The following is a 24,436-nucleotide window of genomic DNA, read 5'->3' as shown; positions in this document are numbered from 1 at the left end:
GGGGATGAGTGAGAATTTTGAAGTGACGCAAGAATTGGCTGGCTTGCAGGTATTTCACAGAAACACGAATGGTGTTGATTTGTTTGAATGTTTATGTCGTGTTGGATCAGTTCGGGCTACCTTTGAACAAAATGGCAGGAATTTCAACTGATGGGGGCACCAGCTATGGTTGGCTGCAGGAACGGGCTGGCAACATTAATTTTGTCATAAAGTGGAGGAGAGCGGTGTGAAAGTTGGTGGACAGCTTTGTGCAAAATCCATCCGTTTCAAAAAGGTGATGCATCAAGTGATTAAAACCAGAAATTTCATTCAATAAAATGCACTTAAAATCATTGCCAGCTCAGATCCATGTTGGAAGAAATGGATGCAGAATATGGAGACGTGTTTTACCACAAGGACGTTCATTGGCCGAATCGAGGGAAAGTGCTCATATGTTGTTGTTGTTTTTATCTCCATGAGGTGATAAAAGATTTCTCAGTAAGCAAAGGAGGTGACCTGCAACTTCTTGTAAATGAGAAATGGCTGTCTGACCAAGCTTTTCTTGATGATGTCACAACTCGGCTCGAGAATCTAAATGTGCAACTGCAAGGAAAAGGGCAACTCATCAACCATCTGGATGACAGTTAAGCTACGAAAACAAAACTTCAGCTCCTAAAACGCCACATAATAGAAAGTAACCTTAGTACATGTCCCCAGCCTAAAATAAGTGAACCACACAGAGAGTACTGCCCTAAGAAAGTAGCTGAGTATGGCAAATTCTTCACAGATCTACTGCAAGAGTTCAGCTGTCATTTCAAAGATTTTTGGGCCAGCAAAAATGAACTCTCTTTGTTTGCATATCCATTTTCTTTCACTGCACCTGGGGAGTTACAGATGCAGCTCCTTGAATTTCAGTGCGATTCCATGTTGAAAGAGAGGTACAATGCTCTGCAATGTCATACCCCCTGCATTGGAATGGCAGTTTCAGAGTGAGATCTGACCTCACTCAAGGTTTAACTGAGAAACTAAGAACAAGACAGCTTTCGGGCGAGGATCTCATCATTAAGCTCTGCTGATCAAGGCAAATTAATGATTGTAACATAATGATAACAATAATTTAATCATAATGTGGCTAACGGTTTCGCAATCTCTCTAATGGTATAACCGTATCATACTGGGTGGTGGTGGCTGTTGTCTTCACCATATCGTACTGGGTGATGATGACTATCGCAATGCAATAGGAGAAGGAGAAGGGAGAAATGTCAACAGCAAGGCAGTGGGAGGAAATATATTGAGACAAACAAATAAGGGGTTTGGGTAACAATGAGGGGTAGGGGAGAACACAATGGTTGGACAAGATGGACACATAAGGAAAAATTTGGGGAGTTGAGGTGAGGGGGGGAGGTGGTTTAACAGGTGTTGAAAAGATCATGGTTTTGGATAGGAGGTGTGATTTGAAATGGTGGTGAACAGCTGTCTTGAAGAGCTCGAGGGAAGAAGGAGATTGAAGTGAGTGCGGAAGTTGGTTCCACATGCAAGAAAAAACGAGGAGCAAATGAGTGGACGTGAGCAGTGGTTATAGATTTTAGCAGTTTCACTAGGAGGGGGCTGTTGGTGGACCACGTGCATCCTGCAGATACCTGGGGCAGAAAGGAAGCGGAAGAAGGCAGAGAGACCACAGATCTGTCAGCGATGGTGAAGTGTTATTCTCAGACTCAACTTCATCGCAAGAGATTCCAATGATCTTGATGGCCTTGGTTTCCACAGCATCAAGCTCAGAAAGTTGTGAGGCAGGGGTGCCAGCTCAGAGGGGAGAGCAGTACTCCATCAAGCTGCAGATGAAACCCTTTTTTTTTTTTTTTTTTTTTTTTTTTTTTTTTTTTTTTGTATACCTTGGTCGAGGCTCGTATGAGAGCTAACACACAACTCACAGCAAGGAGGCATGAGACAAGAGGGGCGGGAGTGGAAGGGACAAAACATTGGGGAACAGACACAGGTGAACTGTGGAAGGGAGAGGGATGGGGATGGGACGGGGAACATGGCGAGGGGAAGATGGACATTAAAGGGACTTTCAGGAAGGAAAGCAGGAGAATTGAAGGAAGTGGGCTTGGGTGGATTATCGGGGGTAGAAAAGATCGAGGATTTGGATGGGGGAAGATAAGAGGTGGTGGTGAACAGCTGTTTTGAAAGCCTGAAGGGAAGAATGGGAAAGAATAGAGTGAGGAAGTTTATTCCAAAGGCGGGAAAAAAGAGGAATGAAAGAGTGAAGATGAGCAGTCATTCGTGATTTTGGTAGTTTTACCAGAAGGGGGTTGTTGGCGGACCTTGAGCGCCCTGTGGAAATGTGGTTGGGACAAATCGCAGAGAGAGCAGGGGGGGCAAGGCTGGAGAGGAGTCGGTAGAAGACAGAAAGACCACCGACCAACCTGCGGTGATTGAGTGAGAGGCCCAAAGACTCAGCTTCATTGCGGGAGATGCCAATGATCTTAAAAGCCCTGGTTTCGACAGCGTGAAGTCGAGAAAGGTGGGAGGCAGGAGCACCAGCCCGGAGGGGAGAGCAGTACTCCATCAGGCTACGGACAAAAGCTTTGTAAGTGGTCAGGAGCTCAAGAGGGCCGAGGAAGGACTTAGCACGAGGGAGGATTCCCAGTCGGCGACTGGCTTTTGAGGCAAGGTTGGAAATGTGACTTTCCCAGGAAAGGTCATGGCAGATAGTGAGACCCAGAAGCTTGAAAGAAAAGACTTCTTCCAGAGGATTGTTGAGAAAGTGGATGGGGGGTTTTGTAAACGGTCCTTTCGAAGAGACATAGTGAGAGTGTGAGATTTGTCTGATTGAAAGACATGTTCCACGTGTTGGACCAGTTTGTGATTTTATCCAGATCTGCAGTGAGTGAAGAAGCTGCTGCTTGCCGGGCTGAGGGATGACAGATGGTACGGCAGAGGGTTGAGTCATCGGCAAAGAGAAATAGAGGATTTTCCAGAGAGTCCGAGAGATCATTGATGAAAACCAGAAAAGAACAGGGCCCAGAACGCTACCTTGAGGAACTCCAGCCTGCACAGGAAGAGGAGATGAAAGAACTCCATTTAGGGCCACACGTTGACTGCGACAGGAGAGGAAGTCTGCGAGCCATGAGTGGAGATGGCCTTGAATACCATGGGCAGAGAGTTTGGTGAGTAGGGCAGGGTGCCAGACTGTGTCAAAAGCACGTGATATGTCCAGGGATACGGCTCGGATTTCCTGTCTGGCATTGAGGACCTCCATCCATTGATGGGAGAGCAGTAGCAGCATATCTAGGGTAGAGTGACCTGGTCTGAAACCAAATTGATGATTGGAAATCAAGCCATTGGAGAAGAGGAAGGATTTCATGTCTGAAGCGATGATGGATTCCATAACCTTGCTGATGATTGGGAGAAGGCTGATTGGTCTATAGTTACAGGGATCTGTTTTTGCACCTTTTTTATGCAGGGCAGTGATGTTAGCAGATTTCCAAGCAGATGGCAGATGACCTTGGGAAAATGAGAGGGGGATTAGAACAGAGAGAGGGCGAGCAAGAGCAGAAGAGCAGGCTTTGAGGACACGTGGGCTGATGCCGCCTGGACCGGTTGCAGAATCTGACTTGAGGTTTGAAAGCAAGCTCTCCACCTTGTCAGGAGAAAAGGATACAGAGTCCAGGGACAGTTGGGTGCGACTGGGTAAAGTGGGTAGAGATAGTGATGGGTTTGGGACACAAGATTTAGCTGCAAACACCGAGTTTAGACATTCAGCTTTATCACGTGTGGAATCAGCAGTGCGGCCATTTGAGGTAAGGGAGGGGATGGAGGGGGAACATACACCAGAAACAGATTTGATTAAACGCCACCAGGATTTTGAGGAGGGAGAGAGGTTTGAGAGTTCAGACTTGAGATGAGAAAGATGTTGTTTTCTGGCTCTCCTGAGGGTAGCTACACACTTGTTCCGAGCTTTGTGGAAAGAACTGAGATTGCTCCTCAGTTGGGTTTGCTTTCCATGAGGCAAAGGCAAGTTGTTTCAGGACAACTGCCTCGCCACAAGCTTCAGTAAACCAAGGGCGGAGGAAGGGTAAGACAACTGAACACGAGAGGGGATAAATCTGTGCATGAGGGAGAGCAAGTTTCTTTTGAAAGAATTCCCAGGATGAGTTGATGTTTGAGAAAGTAGTGATAGGAGACCAGTCTGTAAGTTTGATGGCTGCTCGGAGACCCTGCCAGTCGGCTTGAGTGAAATGCCAGACTCGACGGCGGTGAGGTGGTTCTCTGATAACAGCCAGAGAGATGTCCACTTTAATAAGGACGTGGTCAGAAGAACCAATTGGAGCGAAGGAAGAGCAGCAGATATTGTCAGGGAAATTTGTCAAAATCAGATCCAGAAGAGATGGAGTACCATTGGTTGAGATCCGGGTCGGGAAGTTGACCGATTGAGTCAGTCCCAATGAGTCACAGAAAGCTTTTGCTGATGTCCCATGGCAGGTGAGAGAGGTACCCACACCTAGCCAACTGGCGTGATGACAATTGAAGTCGCCACATAAGAGGAAGAGAGAGTTTGGATGAGAAGATAGAAGATGGTCCATGTTTTCGGAGAGTGAGGTGTAGATGGAGTCATCACTGTTCGGTGGACGGTACAGTACACATATAAACATGAGGTGGGAGTGGAGGGGAAGCCGAAGCCAGAGGTATTCCTGGGGGTGTGGGGGAGTGAGAGCAGTGCAGGGAGAGTGAGGAATAGAGTCTTTGATGAAGAGAGCAACACCTCCACCAGGACGAGGCTCAGGTCTGTCATACCGTAAGAGGGAGTAACCAGGAGAGATACTTGGGAGTCAGACACGCCTTGGGAGAGGAAAGTTTCTGTTAGGCAGATAATGTCTGGTTTGTCAGTGGCAACCTGCATGGAAAGATCTGAAAGGTTTGAGCGAAGGCCCCGGATATTTGAGGTCCACACTTTTAATGAAGAGGTAGGGGAGGAGGCTTTTGGTGCAGGAGGTGGAGGGGGCGGGGGAGGGTCGGACGAGGGACGAGGGGGGAGGTAAGGAGGGTTGCTGAAGGAGTGTGGGGTATTGGAGAAGAGGGAGGGGAGGGAGCCGAATAAGGAGGAGAAAAGGCTCTGTGGTGCTGGGAGAGAGGGGGGACAAGAGACAAGGAAGAAGGCAGTTGAGGATTTGAGAAGGTGGAGTGAAGAGATGGAGGGGAGAGGGCAGGGGAGGGAGGCAGGTTGGTGGATGAGAGGGGGGGCAACTTAGAGAAGGAAGAGTGAGGGGGATGAAAGGCGGGAGAAAGGTGAGGGGGGGATTTTTGAAAGAGGTGAGAGGGAGGCTTGGAGGGAGAAGAGTGGGATGGTTGCTTTGAGAGTGAGAGTGAGGGGTGAGGGGGTGAGTTGGCACTGAAGTTGGAAAAAAAGAATGGTTGATGGAAAGCGAGCATCCATGGCAAACTGTGGTTTTTAAAAGTTTTAGGTCAGAGATGCGATTTAACACAATTCTTGATGGATGCAATGAAGGCGAATTCAGAGCATGGAGAGAAGAAGCGCTGTAATAGTTGGATTTTTTAGGCAAGGAATGAAGGAGAGGTCGAAATGAGAGCAGTCTGTTAAAATAGCAGAAGAGTAGTGCATTGTGAAACAGTAAAGAGTACCACATGTGTGAGAGAGGAAGATGAAGCATTATAAGATCGTTTTTGTTGTTAATATTAATGTATGAGAGAGTTCAACAGATTAGGTCATGGAAGTGTAAAAAAAAAAAAAAAGAAATCGAGGAAGACGAGGAGGAAGTTAAGAGGAAGAAGAAGTAGCAGAATCGGGAGAAGGTTGTTGTTGTTGTTGTTGGGTTTTTTTTATTTTTATTTTTATTTTTTTTTGAGATAAGAAAGAGATTAGTTGGGAGAATGGGGGATGTTTGGAAAGTGGGGAGGATGAAAATTGAAGGTAATGGGGAGGATAGAAATTGAAGGTAATGGGGAGAAAAAACAAACAAACAAAAAAAAAAACGATCGAACACCAAGTGGAACCGGTAGGCCTCAAGCCTAGGACTAGGCCTCAAACACCAGGTGAGAACGTCGACATAAATACTCACAAAATAGCACGATTTTTGAAACAAAACCGAACTAGGAACACACATTAACATGTAGGTGAGAAAATTAAACAGTTAAAACGGGACAAATAACAACCGGAACTTAACTTTGAGAATGTCAGCAGGGAGCCCCGAAGGAGACCTCTTGCCGCTCAAAACCGGAACCGGAAGTGAACCTAGATAGGAACCGGAAGTGAACCTTGCAGGTAGATAGGAGTTCAGATGTGCCAAGAATGGACTTTGCATGATGGAGGATACCCAGTCAGCATCTGTATTTGGAGGCTATCTTTTAAATGTGGCTTATCCAAGAGAGATCATGGTTGAGGGTGAGACCCAAGAGTTTAAGTGACTGAACTTATTCAAAAAGGTTGTTGAGAAAGTAGATAAGGGGGACTTGCGGAACGGTCCTTTCAAGAGAGAGAGAGAGAGAGAGAGAGAGAGAGAGAGAGAGAGAGAGAGAGAGAGAGAGAGAGAGAGAGAGAGAGAGAGAGAGAGAGAGAGAGAGAGAGAGAGAGAGAGAGAGAGAGAGAGAGAGAGAGAGCGATATAGATATACATATAGATATAGATATAGATATAGATATAGATATAGATATAGATATAGATATAGATAGATATAGATATAGATATAGATATAGATATAGATATAGATATAGATATAGATAGATATAGATTGTGGGATTTCTTAGTATTGAGAGACATATTCCAAGTGTTTGACCAGTTTGTAATTCTGTCAATGCCTGAAGAGAGGGAAGAGGCTGCTGCCTCTCTCAGAAGGATGAGAGATGTGATGGAAGAGGGTGGAGTCATCAGAAAAGAGATAGAGGATTTCCAGAATCAGTGAGATCATTGTTGAAGATTAGGAATAAGATGGGGGCTAGAACACTGACTTGGAACACTTCAGCCTTGACAGGAAGAGGAGATGAAAGTGTTCTGTTGAGAGCCACATGTTGGCTACGAGAGTGAATGAAGTCAGTAATCCAAGAGTGGCATTGGCCTTGGATTCCAGAGGCAGAAGTTTGGAGAGCAAGGCAGGATGCCAGACTGTATGAAAACATGAGATATGTCTCGAGAGAAGGCCCTGACCTCATAACAGATATTGAAAGCCTCCACCATTGTTGAGAGAGTGGAAACAGTATGTCCAAGGTGGAGTGACTAGGTCTGAATGCGAATTGATGATCTCAGATGAGATAATTTGAGAAAAGGAATATTTTTATGTCAACTGAAATGATGGATTCCATGACCTTGCTGATGATTGGAAGTAAGCTAATTGGTCTGTCGTTAAGGGGATCTGTTTTTGTAATGCAGTGATGTTGGCTGGGGGCTTCCAAGCAGATGGAGGATAACCTAGGACAAATGATAGGGTGAAAAGGGCAGAGAGAGGTGTAGTACAAGAGCAGCAGAGCAGGTTTTTAGGACTCTTGAGATGATGCCGTCCAGTCCAGTTGCCGAATGAGAGATGAGGGTTGCCAGAAACTTGTCCACCTCCTCAGGTGCAAAAGACACAGAGTCCACGAGCAGTTGAATATGACTGGGAAGGATGGGTACATAGAGAGAGGGGTTAGGGACACAAGATTTTGAAGCAAACACACAATTGAGGGATTTGGCCTTCTCATGAGCATAGTCAGCTGTGGTTCCATTTGAAGTGATGGAAGGGATGAAAGGTGAGTATCACCAGAGACTGACTTGACAAGGTACCACCAGGTTTTAGAGGAGGGTGACGAATTTGAAAGTTTCTTCTTGAGGTTGGATAGATGTTGTTTTCTGGCTCTCCTGAGAGTAGATGCAAACTTGTTGTGGGCTTTGTGGAATGATCTTTCGGTTCCCTTCGGTCGGATTTGCCTTCCAAGAGGAGTAAGTTGTTTTAAGACAACACCTCACCACAGGATTCAGAGAATGAAGGGTGGAAGGATGGGGGAAGATAACTGAAGATGAGATGCTGTGTATAAGTGAGAACAGGTTTCTGTGGAAGAATTCCCAGGCTGAATTCATATTGGGGCAGTATATTATATAGCGTTGGGCCATAAACAAGACATAAACAAAAAATTAATACATCGATCGTCAGTATCTACAAATTATGGAGTTACCGTGCTCACTGAAATAAACATACAGTACATCGGCTTTACACCAGAGAGATCGGGACCCCCAATCTTTGATGATTGGAGGGAAACCATGGGGTAACATTCCCGGGTCAGATTGCGGGAGAGTGTCGGAGTGGTGGTGCTGAGGTGTCGTCCACCAGGCAGCAGTCTCCTTGGGTTAACCTGAGGCAGTCCCGTCGGGTGGGTGTCTGAAATGTCCGATCCCAAAGAGAGGGTGATCACCTGTGTCTGTTATCTTCTGAGCTCAAGCGTTTGGATATCAGTATTGCAGCACTATCTGAGGTTCGGAGAACGGATTGCGGCGAGATCATCTTGGGTGGTTACACCTACTATTGATCTGGTCGGTCTGATGGTTACCTTGCCCAAGGAGTTGCTGTAGCTGTGTCCAATAAGCTGACTCCAATGATAATTGAGGTAACACAGATAAACGAGCTGTTTTATGAAAACGAAGGATTCATCACTCCTTGAGCATCATTTCCCTGGTCTGTGTATATGCTCCGACTGAGGTAGGTGATCTCACCGTGAAGGACGCATTCTATGCCACCCTCAAGTCTGTGGTTGATCAGTGCCCCAGGCGAGATACTCTTTTAGTCTTGGGGGATTTCATTGCATCGACTGGAACTGATAGGAATGGTTATGAGACGTGTGTTTCTCCCCATGGGTCAGGAACTATGAACCAGAATATCACTAAGTTTCTTGACTTTGCAAGAATTCATGGACTTAGGGTGGCCGGTTCATGGTTTCAGTGCCCACAAGCTCAACGCTGGACTTGGTATTCTAATGCTGGTAGTGTTGCAAAGGAAATTGACCATGTGCTCATTTATCGTCGCTGGAGGAAGAACCAGAACTCCAGGGTCTACCGGAGTGCTCAGTTCCTAAATACTGACCACCGGCTTGTTGTAGCAACTCTTACGTTTCAGCTTAAATCCAGGAGAATGGAACCATCCCAGCCTTGGCTGGATGTTGGCAAGCTCAAGGATGAGAGGGCAGCTGAGGAGTTTGCGAACAGGCTGAGTGGACATTTGGGGGGTCTGCGTGCTTTGGGGGATCCTGAAAAGTTGTGGAGCGCCTTTAAGATCACCATCCTTGATGTTGCTGGTGGATGTCTTGGAACTCACCAGAGGACGAAGAAGAATTTTGTCTCTCAAGGGACACTAGATACAATTGACCAGAGTCACAGGGCCAGGCTGAATGGCAGAGCTGAGCTGCTCAGAGAGCTGAGGCGTAAAACTGTACGTGCACTAAGGGTGGACAAGGAGGCCTATGTGCGAGGAATCTGTGAGGGAGTAGAGCATCACCTGTGGTCAAGTGATTCTCGTCCTGCTTACAGGGGAATTTGCACATTCCATTCATCCAAGCCCATCCCTCGGTGTACTGCATTTAGAGCAGAGGGTGGGAGGCTCTTGACAGATGAGTCCGAAGTGAATGCCTGCTGGGCCGGTTACTTTGAGCGGTTGTACTAGGCTGATCCACTAGCTGTCGAGTTGGATGCCAGGGGGGTTACAATCCCTATTGCTGACCCTCCAATTAACTGTGGTCCACCTTACTTTGTGGAAACACAGGCTGCAGTGAATCAGTTGAAATGGAGTAAAGCTCCAGGGATCTGTGGCTTCCATGCTGAACAAGGCTTGCGGAAATGCTGTATTCATGTTGTTGCATTCAGTTATGTGCTCTGCCTGGAACACAGGCATCATCCCAACTGATTGGAAGAGGGGGCCTTGTTGTCCCTTTCTGGAAAGGGAAGGGTGATCGCCAAGACTGCAACAACTACCTCGGGGTGACGCTGTTCTCAGTGCCGGGCAAGATCTTTGCTCGGATAATTCTTGGTAGGGTTCGCCACCATCTGCTTGAGCACCAGCATCCAGCGCAGTCAGGCTTTACACCAACGAGGCAACGATTGACCGTATCCTTGCTCTTCGTGTCCTCACCGAACGCAGATGAGAGTTTCGGCAGGGGCTGCTTGCAGCCTATGTTGATCTCTGTAAAGCGTTCGATTCAGTGAATCAGGAAGCCCTCTGGTGGATTCTTGGTCTTCGTGGGGTGCCACCAAAACTGATCGATCTGATGTCTGAACTCTACTCTGGTACTGAGTGTGCTGGAAGATGTGGTGGTACCATCTCTGACTTATTTCCAGTTGTTATTGGAGTTCGTCAGGGCTGTGTACTGGCCCCCACATTTTTCATTGTATGGAAGGGATTCTGGGGAGGTTGGCGGAGAGTTCAAACTGCTGTGCATAGTTTGAGAATGTCAAGATCTCTGACCTTGATTTCGCAGATGATGCAGTCATCTTTGCAGAAACACGCGATATCCTTTTGGGGGCCCTCGAGGTGCTGAATGAGGAGTCAGAACCACTGGGATTACAGGCTTCCTGGGTCAAAACGAAGATCCAGGCTTTCAATGACATCTTGGATGCTGCTATCTTATCTGTTCCTGTTTGTAGTGAGGATGTTGAGGTCACGGAGAGATTCACTTTCCTTGGCATTGATATTCATGTCTCTGCTGGCTGTGAGTCAGAGGTCAATAGACATCTGGGTCGGGCCTGGGGAGTCATTGATTCACTGGATCCTGGGATGTGGTGCTGCCGGTACCTGTGCAGGAGGAGGAAAGTCTGAGTCTTCAGGTCCTTGGTGCTTCCAGTCTTGCTCTATTAATGTGAGACTTGGACTCTGACCAAGGATCTGAGATGGAGACTTAATTTCTTTGGTACCAGGTCTCTTCAGCGAATCCTTGGCTATCGCTGGTCAGACTTTGTGTCCAACGAGCGGTTGCTGAGAGAGACTCAAATGAGATTTGTTACCTGCATTGACCGTGAGTGTCAGTTGCGGCTGGGTGGACATGTGGCTCATTTTCCTGACGCTGATCCTGCTCACCAGATTTTCTCAGCGAGGGAGTCTCGTGAGTGGAGGAGGCCAATGGGCCGACCACGTGCCTCATGGTTGCAGCAGGTTGATCAGCATCTCAAGGAGATGGGGATGGGCCAGGCATCTGCCTGGGGGATGGCCAGACGGAGGCCCCTGGAGTACCGGCGGAAAGTGGACGCAGCGACGCGCAGCCCTGTCGCATGCTCCCATACTTGACCTGACTTGAGTTGTTTTTTTGAAGAATTCCCAGGCTGAATTAATATCAGGCAGTATATATCGGGTTGGGCCATAAACAAATAAACAAGACATGAGCAAAAAATTAATACAACGATCAGTCAGTGTCTCCAAATTATGAAGATACCGTGCTCAATGAAATATACACAGTTCATCGTTTTGGAAACTTTCTCGGCTGTGGTTGCAAAAAAAGTAATAATAATTTTTTAAAATCAGTATAATATTGTTCTTGCGTTCTCACTTCCAGTTCCAGTTTAGCTTTCATGGGTTCTGCTTACGGTTTCTGTTCCGCTTCCTGGTCCTCTTAATTAATTGAGGCTCTGCTCATGCTGACTACAACGGGTCAGTATTCAACCAGAATGCAGTGAAAATGTGCGTATCAAACCTTGGTAAACATACAATGCATCACAAATTTATAGTCATTGCTAATAAGTAATACATCCTTTCCAGACACATGAAGAGGGAGGATTCATTCTGACCATCACCCTTCCCTCTCAGGTGAATTTTGTGCTGTTTATCAGCATCATCCGGGTGCTCGTACTCAAGCTGCGTTCTCCGGATGGTGCACAAAAGGACAATCGGCACTACAAGTACGTACAATGTATATATGATATGATATGATATGAATGTATATGTATATATATATATATATATATATATATATATATATATATTTATATATATATATATATAATTTAGAAAATACGTTAATACAGCAAACAACTCAGAAATCTGGCATTATCAAATATATTTTGCTTTGAAACTCACAAAGAGAAACATATAACCTTTGTAAAGCAAATCTAATAACCAAATGCTTTAGAAACAGGTGTGAGGACAACAGAAAACCTGATAGAACCTCCATAAGATACGGGATGAAACTTTGCCACCATGGCACCCGTAACAGGTATGGCGTGTCCACACACCCGTACAGATCCAAATGTACTCAGATGTACCACGTCCGTGTGTGCTTTATACGTACCTCTACCTTGTAGTAACTGTCGACTGCACATCCCGATTAGGACATGAACTGTACTGTACTGTACAGCTCGGTAAGTGGCTTGAGCACTCAAGCACTCAAACGGAACGCCTGGCTTGGCAAGCGATTGCCAATTGCCATCGATACAACTATGTACCCAGAAACGCCTGTGCAATTGCCGAATTTGGCAAATCAACACTTTTTGGGGAGTCGGAACTGCTGACACTTTCAAATCTGGAGCTTATATTTTGTAATTCTGGTTAATTTAAGAGACTCTCTTGGTTATTCAAATGCGCAAATGAAATATAGCCACGAACACTGGCGTCTCGTTTATAAGCATTGCAATATACACAGCGATTAGTCGTTATGAACAGGCATTCGATAATATGAGTGAGGAAAGTGAAAAAATTAATTTATTGTTAAAAAATCGTTGTGGCCTGTTCCAAGTGAAAGCATGGTTGAGCAGGCCAAAAAACATGGTGGCTTCAAACCCCCGTGAGGTTACCCAGGAAATGCCTTCAGACTCCAGTGAGCGAGGTGGCCGAAGATCGCCTGATGAAGGATACAATTAAATAATGCCGTTAATTATCTTCCAAAGGAGTGTTTTGATTAACCCAAACACCCAATTTTCACTCTTGCACTTCCTTGGAGTTTTCTAAGTATGCTTGCAAAGTTTCAGGCTGCTAGGTTTTTTTTTTTTTAATAGTTTTGGAGTTATGGAAGTCACACACACACACACACACACACACACACACACACACACACACACACACACACACATCTCCTTTTAGTAATAGATGCACTGGGAAGAGAGTTTCTGCTATATTTACATACTTGATTAGCATATGGCCCCTTTACCTTGGAATTTAGGTTCGTTTCAGGAGATTGTAGTTCATGAGGGATCAAAGTTTGAGAATGCAACAGGTAGATAGATGATTTGAGAATTGTTCTACAATGGTTAGCAACTGGAAGATGTTCATTCTCTTGAACTTCTCATCTTCACCATCAGCCATGACCTCTCCTGGGCCGAACAAATCGCAAAGCTGGTCTCTGGGTATCCTCTGTCTTTCCGTTAAGTGATTCCTTGAAAAATCAACCACTCGTAGCGTAAAAGGCTTTTGCCCATAGCTCAATGGATTACTGCTGTCCCCTATCCTGTGGATTGCCCAGCATCACATCTCTTTCTCTCTCTCTCTCTCTCTCTCTCTCTCTCATAATCCTTGGAATCTATAGTTCCTTCATTATTGGCATCTCCCGCAACGAGGCTGAAGGACAAGACCTGTTGTTCTCACATTGCAGAGAAGTCGATGGCCTCTCTCTTTTATTATTATTTTTTGAATAGCTTCTTCTTCGGTCTATCTCCTCATGCTCTCAGCCCTCCAACCCCCATCCACCCTCACCTTTCCTCCCCCAGCAACTACAGAATCCACTCATTCTTACAGTAACCCCCTCTGAGTTAGATTCCCAAAATGCAGGTTAACTGGACACTTCCACTCTTTTGTTCCTTTTCCCCCATTTGTTCCTTTTCCTTTCGCTGTTCAACCCCACTCTTCCCTACAGGCCTTCAATCCCATATCATGCTTGGTGCATCACTATCCCACATCATGCCCCGTTGCTACCCAGTACCCACATTTGTTTTTTCTAACCTAACTCAATCCTCATCTTGTGAGTTGCTGTGTTTCTTCCCTTCCTCCGTCTCGTCTTTTCCTGTTCATTTCCTTGCTTATTTTGTCAACCCATTTCCCTTTCCCCACTGCCCCAGTGTGCGGTTGTTGCCCCATTCACCATCTGTCACTCCACTCTTCAATGAGCGTCAATATTCTATTGAAGAGCGATAAATGGTATCCATATTATCTTCTTTAATGATTTTTTTTTGTTAACATCGATTAAACTTTATGGAGGAGCTTGCTGATGTTGCGAATGTGGTAGAAGTGGTAGCTTTTTGTATGGTACTTCAATAAGCTTTTCATGGCTTTGTATGACCATGCACTTTTGTCTTTGGGCGAAAGTGCTTACGTTTATCTTTGTCCTAATAATTGGATTTTTAAAAATAATCTTTTGTTAAAAAAAGGGGCTTCTCAATAGAGAAAGGGCAACTGAGCTTGGTGATCCTACATTTTGGTTTTTAGGGCCAATGTGCAGCGTGCTTGTTTTGAGAAGCTCGACATGGCCCTGTATTTTCTTGCCTTCATGCTGAACTTCTTGTGCTTCGGTTAGTTAGTTTTTTTAGCATTGAAGATTGAACTGAGATTCATTGAGGAGCTTATACATAAATTGCATGCAGTATTGGACAAAAACAATAGTTTTGTCAGTGTACTTTTACATGAATTACAAAGACATTAGTAGACAATTCATCAATGTGTGTGCCGTCCTTCAGATCGACATTAAACTGGGCGTTCCATCTGCTGGCATTAGTTTATGCATGCCAAAGATCCCACGGTGTAATCACGAAGAGTAGGTGAGCTCTCGCTCGCACCCTTGAAAAAATAGTATAAATTCCTGTCCAAATTGGCTTCAAACAAAAGTCAGGCATGGCGAGCAAGCTTCGAATGACCTGGGCCAAAAACTTTCCCCAGCCGACCCACAATAAAGTTGGAATCATCTGGGCTGTTATATTTGTTAATGAAGTGTAGTTTGCTCATCCATCCATCCATTGAGACCATACTCTGTGCAGAGCATCAGTTAGGGCACAATCCTGGATGGGTCACCACTCCAACACAGGATACTCAAATGACTCAATCATCCCAACAAGCTGGTACTCATTTTGCCAACTTCAGAAGGATGACAGGCTGAGTCAACCCCACATGGTATTAATTGAACAGCCAAGCAGGATTTGAACTCAGGACCTTAGGATGTTTGCTCAAGAAATGCTTCTTATTGAAGAGTTAATCATCACAGGCAGTCTGAACAAATTCCAAATCCCTTCCCTGACGACAACTGGGAAGGCAAAGGCAAACTTCCCAGTGTAATCCTTGTCAAGGGGAAGTTTTGGCAGCACTGAACTTGCCTTCAGGCAGAACACCATAACAACAAGAATAAAGTAGACGATGTGCCATGTACTATATGGAATTTGAACCTGGATTCCATCCATCATGAATGGGGTCCATATGGGAACACCAACAGACTAACCCAAAGTTTAACAATATGTTCCATAAATACATTCAGCAACAGGTGTTATCTTTTTGTTACCATTTCTGAATTTCTTAAGAAGTTCTTATTATCCTCTTCTGTATGAAATGCCTGGAAAATACAATAATTAACACAATGAACAACTTGTAACCATGACGACACAAATCAATTTTATATTCCAATAGTTTGGTCTCGTATACAAATCGCATCTCGTTTCGCTGTCTGGCCTACTCTCTGTGCTCGGTGTGTCTACACTGCTCTCTGCTGTTGAGTTTTCCTCATTACCTGGATAAACTCCACCTGTGATATGTTGTCAGTCTTTTCTGCAGAAGACGGTAGGGATGATCACAGAGACGTTTTTTTTTTTTCATGTGATCTAACTTCTTGGAATGGCAGACAAGAACCAGATAGCACAGCATTATCCATTAAACACTGGTCACAAAAAGGTTTAACATGGTTATTGAATGCACAAATTGATTTAAGAAAGATGCAGGACTATCACATGATAGTGTGTGTAAGTGACAAAAGAAAATGATGTTTAAGAGCAATTGATCAGAAAGAGAAACTAAAAACCTTGCAGTCTTTATCTTGATTTTATCATTCATCTTCCTGCTGCTATGCAGAATAAGGAATAGAAACCTGAGCTGTTGCTCTGCAGAATAAGGCTTGAACAACAGCTCTACAGGACAGCTGAATAGACTGGTCCAAACATTATAGCAGTGAGAACGGCACTCGGTAGAGCGCATACCTCTGCCAGGCTGAACAGTTGACATTTTGTAGCCCACTGATAGGCCGGATCTGCATCTAAACCTTAACCAAGAATGAGCTTGTTCTTGTTACCAACCCAACTCACTCACCAAGTTTCGTCCGAATCCGTCCACAGCTTTTTGAGATATTGTGCTATATAGGTGTGAGCCAACTCGTCTGGTCACAAATTTGTTTCCTGTTTGGAATCGTTTTCAATTTTGTTTGATTGCCGGACAGGAAGAGTTAAAGAATTATCTCACTGCTCTCTCTGTGCATGTGTGATTGGGACAAATTAAAAGCCAAAGTCCGTTAAAATGAAAGACTTGTCTTCCTATCCATGTTTCCGATTCGTGTTCAAAATATAACATTTGATTTAAATCAGTTGTTCCTCGATCATAAACTGATACGATGGATGGAAATGAACCAATTGCTTAAACTTGCTTTTACGTGCGCGGGGTAAAAATGGTCGTTTAGCTCATCGTACGTGCATCACAAAACTGTGTACTGCTCTCAAGATGCGCCATCTCTTGGAGATCACCTAATGGAAATACAATTTCAGGTGATGCAATATATTAGTCACTAAATCTATCCAGGCCTGGTGTTGGCTTAATGGCTGGAGTGGTGGGCTTGGAATCGGAGGCTCCTGGGTTCAAATCCACCCTTGGCTGTTGAATTAATACCAGGTGGGGTTGACTCTGCCTGTCATCCTTACAAGGTCAGCAAAAATGAGTGCCAGCTTGCTGGTATCCCGTGTCGGAGTGGCGACCCATCCAGGACTGTGCCCAATAGCCAAGGAGACTGCGTAGGCAGCACCAACGCTCTGCACGGAGTGTGGTCCCAATGGATGGATGGAAATCGATCCACAGACAAACTCATTATAAATACACAAAGAATGCTTACCATCAAATTCCGTGGGAGATTAAAGGAAATACACTGGCAGAGATTTTAATTCATTCCACTCAATCCTCTTGGAACTACTTGGCTTTGTAATCAGGTTCTCTCCGGCTCAATCGAGTTGAACCTCAGTTTCGTTGAGATGTTACATAATCGGGCGTTTATTTTAAATTTGGATTAATTGATCCGTTGAGGCTTTTTCCCCCCATTTTGGTGATAGAACATCACAACGACAGTAAATTGTATTGTACTGATGTGTGACCGAGCCCGGTGCACATGGAGCAATTTATATTGGTATTTGGGTAATGGATCGGGTTTCTACAAACAAATAATTGTACAAAGCTTTGAGGATGTAACACCGAGGGCAGGTGATTTTTCTTAATTTATTTATTGCAATGAAAGTACAGAACGCAAAGTGTGTAGCTGTTAATGTGTGTGTGTGTGTTATTTGGGTTATCTATTTGGTGTTCCCAAAATACACCCCCCCCCCCACCCTCGGCAGTTCAATTTAAATTATTTGGCTTAATTTCATGAATTTGGAACATTCTGGACTCAAGGCCTGTTTGGGGAAAGTTTCAATGATCCCATATTGAACTGTGTGAATATGTTAAAAAAAATAAACAAAAAAAACACAACTGTGATAAACCGCATTCACTCACGTTTCATTCATTTTGGAAGAGAAAGTCTATGGACATGACAGGGACTTTCAGGTCTTTACACGACAGGGACTTTCAGGAAGGAAAGCAGGGAATTTGAAGGATGTGGATTTGGGGTGGATTAGCGGGAGTAGAAAAGATTGTGGTTTTCTATGGGGAAAGACAAGACATGGTGGTGAACAGCTGTTTTGAGGACCTGGAGGGAAGAGTGGAATTGAAGAGAGTGTGGGAGTTTGTTCCAATGGTGGGGAAAAAAAAGAGGAATGAAAGAGTGAAGGTGAACAGCGATTCTTGATTTTGGTAGTTTTACAAGAAGGGAGTTGCTGGTGGACCTTGAGCACCCTGCGGAAATATGGGGGGGCAGGCCAGAGAGGAGACGGTAGAAGACAGAAAGACCACCGACTTGCCTATGCTGAGAGAGTGAGAGGCCCAAAGACTCAGCCTCATCGTGGGAGATACCAATGATCCTAAATGCCTTGGTTTCCACAGCATGAACCTGAGAAATGGGAGAGGCGGGAGAGCCGTACTTCATCAGGCTGTGGACGAAAGCTTTGTGTGTGGTCAGGAGCTCAGGTGTGCCAATGAAGGACTTTGCACAACAGAGGATGCCCAGTTGGCGACTGGCTTTGGAGGCCAGCTTGGAAATGTGGCTTTCCGAGGAAAGATCGTGGCAGATAGTGAGACCCAAAAGCTTGAAAGAAAGGACTTCTTCAAGAGAATTATTGAGAAAGTAGATGGGGGGGAGGGTCCAGACAGTCCTTTCGGAGAGACATAGTGAGAGTGTGAGACACTGTCGAGGATTTGATTTTATGACACGGTTGAGGATTTGATTTTATGACACGGTTGAGGATTTGATTTTATGCACGCTAATAAAACATCAATAAAATATCTCAGCTATATATCCCTATCTATAAAGTTATATCTTTATTTTTCTGGAAATCCAGGGCAGATAAATTGCCAAAATATCTTCTTTTGGTTTCATTGAGTGATGTAAACTCATTAGCCATGGACACCAAGTCAACATGAGCATCGGTATACGTTCTTTGTGGCCACAAAACAAAGAAACGGCCGTCAGATGATCAAGCCAATTCTCAAACTCTCCACTGATGTGGCACAAATTTGATTAAACAAGAGAAGAGAGAAAGTAAAGAAATGATATCGGGGAAAGAAAGAGAGGTTTTATTGTCTGCCGGTGTATACTTGGAAGATATACAGTGCCGAACTTGACCCTATCGCTTAGACATTACATATATCTACTTGCCATTATCCATCCTCCTTCTTACGTATGGCCAATATGGATTGCGCTAAAGCTTAATGTCCAGGTTCTGCAGCCATGTGGCTGCCTCAGGGGTGAGTTGGTGGAGAGCTAAAAGTCCTCCCGATAACTTCCGCAAGGGACAGTGCGAGGTGATGTGCTCCATCGTCTGAACTCCTCCACAGTCACATAGTGCATCTGGCCTCATCCTCCATCAGTTGAGGGTCCTACCATAAGGACCCTGTCCAGTGCGGAACCTGTTGCATTGCTGACGTGGGAATGTGAAACTGGGTGGAAGAATGGTTGGATTATGTACAATATGTTTATTAGGAGCTGTGGCACCCTCCCAGCTGGCCCTCCACAAGTCATCTTCACTTTGATGGGCTCCAGTAAGGATCTCGGCGCAGTTCCATAGTGGTTTTCAGGACTTGAGGCGACAGCGCGGATGTTCAGTGAGAAGACGGCGGGCTGGAAATTTGGTTGCCAAAATGTGGCTGAAGTATCAGAATGATAGCATATCCATACGCATGGCTGGTGGAGCAATGCTGCAGAGGAGAGGAAGCCACTCAGTGTTTGTTGGCTTGAGGATTCCAGACACTGGTCTCATCACAGTGTCTAACTGTACGTCGATGGCCTTCCTATGGGCGCTCGCTGAACAGACTGGCACGCAATACTCTTCCGTCGAGTATATGAGAGCGAGCGTTGCAATGCGTAAGGTGTTAAAGCTAGCTCCCCATGGTGTTCCGGCTTGGACAGGTGGTATATCCTCGATCTTGGATTCAGCTTCTTTGGTGAAAGCGGTCCAATCCATCCCAAATCTACCAAATCTACATACAAATGGCACTGCTTTCAGGTTAAACGAAAATATGGCAATATGAACAGATCAAGGGAAGGGATGGTGATGCTATCATATCAAGGGATGGAATGGTGTGCATAGAATACTGGTGACATTTTGCCCAAAAAGGTGAGGGGGAGGGGGGTGACGAAATCCCTCCATAGCCTATCCTATCCCCGGTTCTGCAACACTCCTCCAACCCCGGTTGGGGCCCTGTGGTGGAAAAGAACTCGATTTTCCACACGATGGATCAGCAACCAAAAGAGAATCTTTAATTTCGTATATACGGAGCAAGAACATTCAATGATTCACTGAAACATTTGAATGAACTTCACAAACTAGAATCCCGAAGTAATCCCTCTTATACTCATTTGACATCCAAAAAATGAGAGGGTGAGGCATTTGGCAATTCAACCACGGGAAGAGCAGATAGGCACTGGGCAAAAGAACTCAGAACTACAATACGTGGCCACTTTGGGTCGGAGGGAAAGAATAACATGCTCATGACAAAAGTTTGCAGTGTTAACAACCAGGTCACTCTGTTTCTTTGCAGTGAACAAGACCTTTTTTATAGTAAGATATTCCTTTTATCAATGTGTAGGTCAAAAGACTGTTGGGAAAAGGGAAACATTACTGACAGCCCTTTCGACCATTGTACAAAAATTAAATTTATAAAGTACCAGCAACAATTCAACAAGTGAATATAATTGAGAATACATGAATATCATTATTTTTCTTCCACAGCCCCCAACCCTCCTCTTCTATCCCCTGTTCTGCAACCATCGGTGTAATTGGTGAAAGTTGGTTCTTTGTTCTTGCATATGGCAGCTTGGCTGCTGGGTAGCTATCATTTCTTGGAAGCGCGGCTGTGCCGATGATGCTGTGCCCTCTACCAGTACACTGGTACTCATTTTGCCGACCTTGGAATGATGCCAGGCTGAGTCAACCCCACCTGGTGTTAATTTAGCCACCAACAGGGCTCAAACTCAGGACCCTCGGATCCTAAGCCAGGCACTCCAGCCGCGAAGCCAATACCAGGCTTGCAAAAGTTGGTGGTCACTTGCAATTGCGACAAAGTTTCCTGTATTCGATTTTTGGACTACATTCTTTAGTACCGATCGTGTACAGCCTTTTGGCTGCTGGTTGCATCATTGGTTAGGGGCACGGCTATGCCGCTGATGCAGTGCTCCTGTTACCAGTACACTGATGCTCATTTCACCAACTTCAGAAGGATGACAGGCTGAATCAACCCCCTGGTGTTAATTCAGCGGCCAACAGGGCTCGAACTCAGGACCCTAGTATCCCAAGCCACCACCCGAACTGCAAAGCCAATGCCAGGCTTCTACATTCTTTAGTGAGACCAAGAATATCTTGATAAGCAGATCTGATCTGATCTAATATTAGTGGGTAGATAATTAAGAGCTCTGCTGCAGAAGTTAGAGACCAGGAATGGACGCATGATGGCAAGACAGCTGACCCTTCAGTCAGTACTCTGACAAATAATTGGGAATTTTAACTCTTGCTTCGATTCCAGGACATTTTAATGTCCATATGGTAGTCATTACATGCCTTTCATCCTGTTGGATAATGACATGGTCCATGCTTCAGTGCCTCCTGCTGGCACAGCAACTAAGAGCAATATTGGTCCAAAGTAGTTCTACAAGGAATGGAAGTCATAAGAACGGACAAGTCCCTAATATCCCATTGAAGTTTTATTCCTGCCATCATTGACAGGCTCAGTAAGGTAATGATGAAAAGACATCCTTATGCTGTTTGTTGAGCCTGTGATATTGAGGGCTCAAGACATGACCGCATGAACCTCGGGTCTCCCTCTCCCATCCACCTGACAGGCGGCTCGCCAAGTCCACACTTTTGCTCATCCCGCTGTTTGGTGCTCACTACATCATCTTCGCCTTCTTTCCAGATGAGCTGAATGATGTTGCCATGAACGTCCGCATGTACTTTGAGCTTGCGCTCGGGTCATTCCAGGTGAGGTGGTGTGCAGCACAGCTGGACAGCAGGGAAAGAGTTGAGGTTTGAGCAATAGAAAAGTTTGGCAGTTGTGTGAAATGAAATAGCTCAATTTTCAAATCATTGAATGTCATTCCACACAATTAAACTTATCATTTTCAGGTGAAATGCTTATAAAAGTAAATAAAAGATGTTTTCCCTTTGTTGCAGGGTTTCGTCGTGGCGGTCCTTTACTGCTTCCTGAATGGTGAGGTAAGAGGAATTCAGAATGTTTTGTGCTGTCACCACCAGGTTTTCAATTTTCATTGCAAAGGAATATTTATGTATGAGGTTGTAGTCACAAAAAGCAATGGGGTGATGTTGCCAGAATTTTATAGACAAAGATATTGTAAAACAGAATTGTTGAAAGTACGTGGCCTCAACTCTGCCCACTACCCCCTTCTGATGTGTGTTTTCTTCTGACTTGTTAGAGCCAGTTAAAATCCTATTGTTGTTCATCAAGTCCAAATTTTACAACTACTCTCGGCACCTATAGAGACCATGCACAAAGAATGGTGACATTTTTGACCCCGACCCCTCACCACGCTCCTCTTTCTGCCTTTCGTCTCTCCACCCCTGACTCCAATATACCCGCCGGTCTTCTTTCCTTTTTATTCCCCTCCTCCCTCTGCCGAGTATTTTTCCCCTCTTTTCTCTTCTTTCCTTCCTGTTTTGAATTCCCATTCTATGAACCCCCTTCCCCTATCTGTGTGTAATATGTAAATGGCCTCACATGTAGAACACACTTCTTAAACCCGACCCAATCCTGATTTCCTCTCCGGACCCTCAAACATCTTGTATGCCATCCCTTGTTTGTTCCAATTCATTCTGGATTTTCGTGCTAATCCGTGGTTCGTTTAACCACCCATGCCTCACATTCCCATCGATTGCATCCATGTCTACATGTTTCGCCTCTATCAGGAGTTTTGACCAATTAATACATTTCAAAACAAAATAGCTACACTCCAGACGATACACATTCACTTCTGTTGGCTTATTATGATATATTGTTGAAAACAATGAAAAATGCGGTAAATATTGACTTCTCGATGCTTTTACCCAAAGGTCCAAACAGAACTGAAGAAGCGGTGGTTGTACTGGAGATCCTGCCATCAACAGGTGAAGCACTCGCAGGTGGCTCGGAACTCATGCTGCAGTGAAGGTGTCAACGGTCTTACCCAACTCTCCATCATTGGAAAGGAGAGCCCAAAAGGAAGCCCTAAAGACATGCAAATCCCTAACTTTCAGGACGACTCTGTGTACATCTGAGAATCTTGACTACGGTACGACGTTTGTTCTACTGTGCACAGTTCTGCTGCTTTCATCTCTCTTCACCGATGACGTCCACGAATCACCCCTGGGACCTGCAGACCAGTTGTAATAAGTCGGGTCGGACGTGACCATAGAGGGTTTGGTTGACCTTCTGGAAAGTGCAATAGGACCAATGATAGTCAGCTGTTAAAACACAAGTAGTGTTGTCACATGTTTTGCAGTTGATGTTTTGTGAAACAGCAGCTCATGGTCCCCATTTTTGAAGTATGATGGTTATTTAAACACATTTTGTAGTCATTCCAGTGAAAGCTGTTTTTAGCATCAGGTTTTTCACATTGTGCTCATTTGTGGATATTGCTTCATTGAAGTCTTCAGTTAAACATACAGTTCCATTTTGCAACTAATCACTTGTGGATGTTGAGGATAATACAATCAGAGATACCCATACCATTGTTATCTTACAATAACTCATCTTCCGTCCGTCTGTCTATTTCCTGGTACCGCAAAAACTGCTGAACTGATCGCAACCATTTTTGGGGTGTGTAATCCTGGTACCCCTTTGAGTAAAATAGGCATAAACATAATAACATGACCCCCTTGAAAGCTCCCGTAGGGAGCGGGTGCTTCCAGTTAATAAAATTAGGCTTTTGGGCGAGACTGAAAAATTAAAAACTCCTAAAAAAAAAAAAAAAACCTTTCCTGCTCTGCAGGATAACGGCCAAACAATGATGTAGTTGACCTGAATGGTGCCAAAAGACATATTAAGATACAACTATCATGTGGCGGGCTTTGGATCCGAGGGTCCTGAGTTCAAATCCTACTCAGCTGCTGAATTAATCCCGGGTGGGGTTAACTCGGCCTGTCATCCTTCCGAGGTCAGCAAAATGAGTGCCAGCATGCTGGTATCCTGTATCGGAGTGGCGACCCTTCCAGGATTGTGCCCAATAGCCAAGGAAACTACTTAGGCAGCACCAACGCTCTGCATCGAGTATGGTCCCAATCTCCTATCACGGGCGACAAGCTGTACCAACCTTCAAACTTTGATTAGCAGACTGGAACCATTGAATCTCTTCATTCCCACATATATTAGGTTTTATGAAGAAAAGTAAATCACAAAGGTCCTAAGTTTTATCTGTGCATATTTTGATGGGTGGATAGGCATATATTTGGGGGCAATCGGTTTGTTTAAATATTAATGCTAAAAGTGCACTGACGTTCAAGAAGTGTGCATTAAAAACAAAAACTTTGTCCCTGTTTCGATCACTTTTTGATCTATGATATTGTTGCGTCAGAGCGGTCCGTTAACACGGTCACTCTGAATAAGAAGTCTTATAAATACCTCCTTGTATCCCGAAATGGTGTTTATGGTTACTGAGTTCTAAATTATTAGGATTTCCCCAAGGTTCACCC

At 44.8% G+C, this 24,436-nt stretch overlaps 1 protein-coding gene across 1 annotated transcript in view; it reads left to right on the top strand.

Annotated features, from left to right (window-relative positions):
- LOC147027329 (secretin receptor-like) overlaps positions 1-24,274 on the top strand; it is a 150,999-nt gene extending 126,725 nt beyond the window's left edge. The window contains exons 11-14 of the mRNA XM_085876668.1: positions 11,751-11,842; positions 21,595-21,733; positions 21,926-21,967; positions 22,820-24,274. Coding sequence (XP_085732794.1) covers positions 11,751-11,842; positions 21,595-21,733; positions 21,926-21,967; positions 22,820-23,023 — 477 coding nt within the window. The 3' untranslated portion in view covers positions 23,024-24,274. The remainder of the gene's footprint in view (positions 1-11,750; positions 11,843-21,594; positions 21,734-21,925; positions 21,968-22,819) is intronic.
- The last annotated feature ends 162 nt before the right edge of the window (positions 24,275-24,436 follow it).

Source organism: Eptatretus burgeri, chromosome 4 (genome assembly GCF_056783735.1).
Source record: "Eptatretus burgeri isolate ZD-2024b chromosome 4, Ebu_testis_v1, whole genome shotgun sequence".
NCBI lineage: Eukaryota > Metazoa > Chordata > Myxini > Myxiniformes > Myxinidae > Eptatretus > Eptatretus burgeri.
Note: the sequence above shows the minus strand (reverse complement) of the source record. Positions and strands in the feature narration are given on the sequence as shown.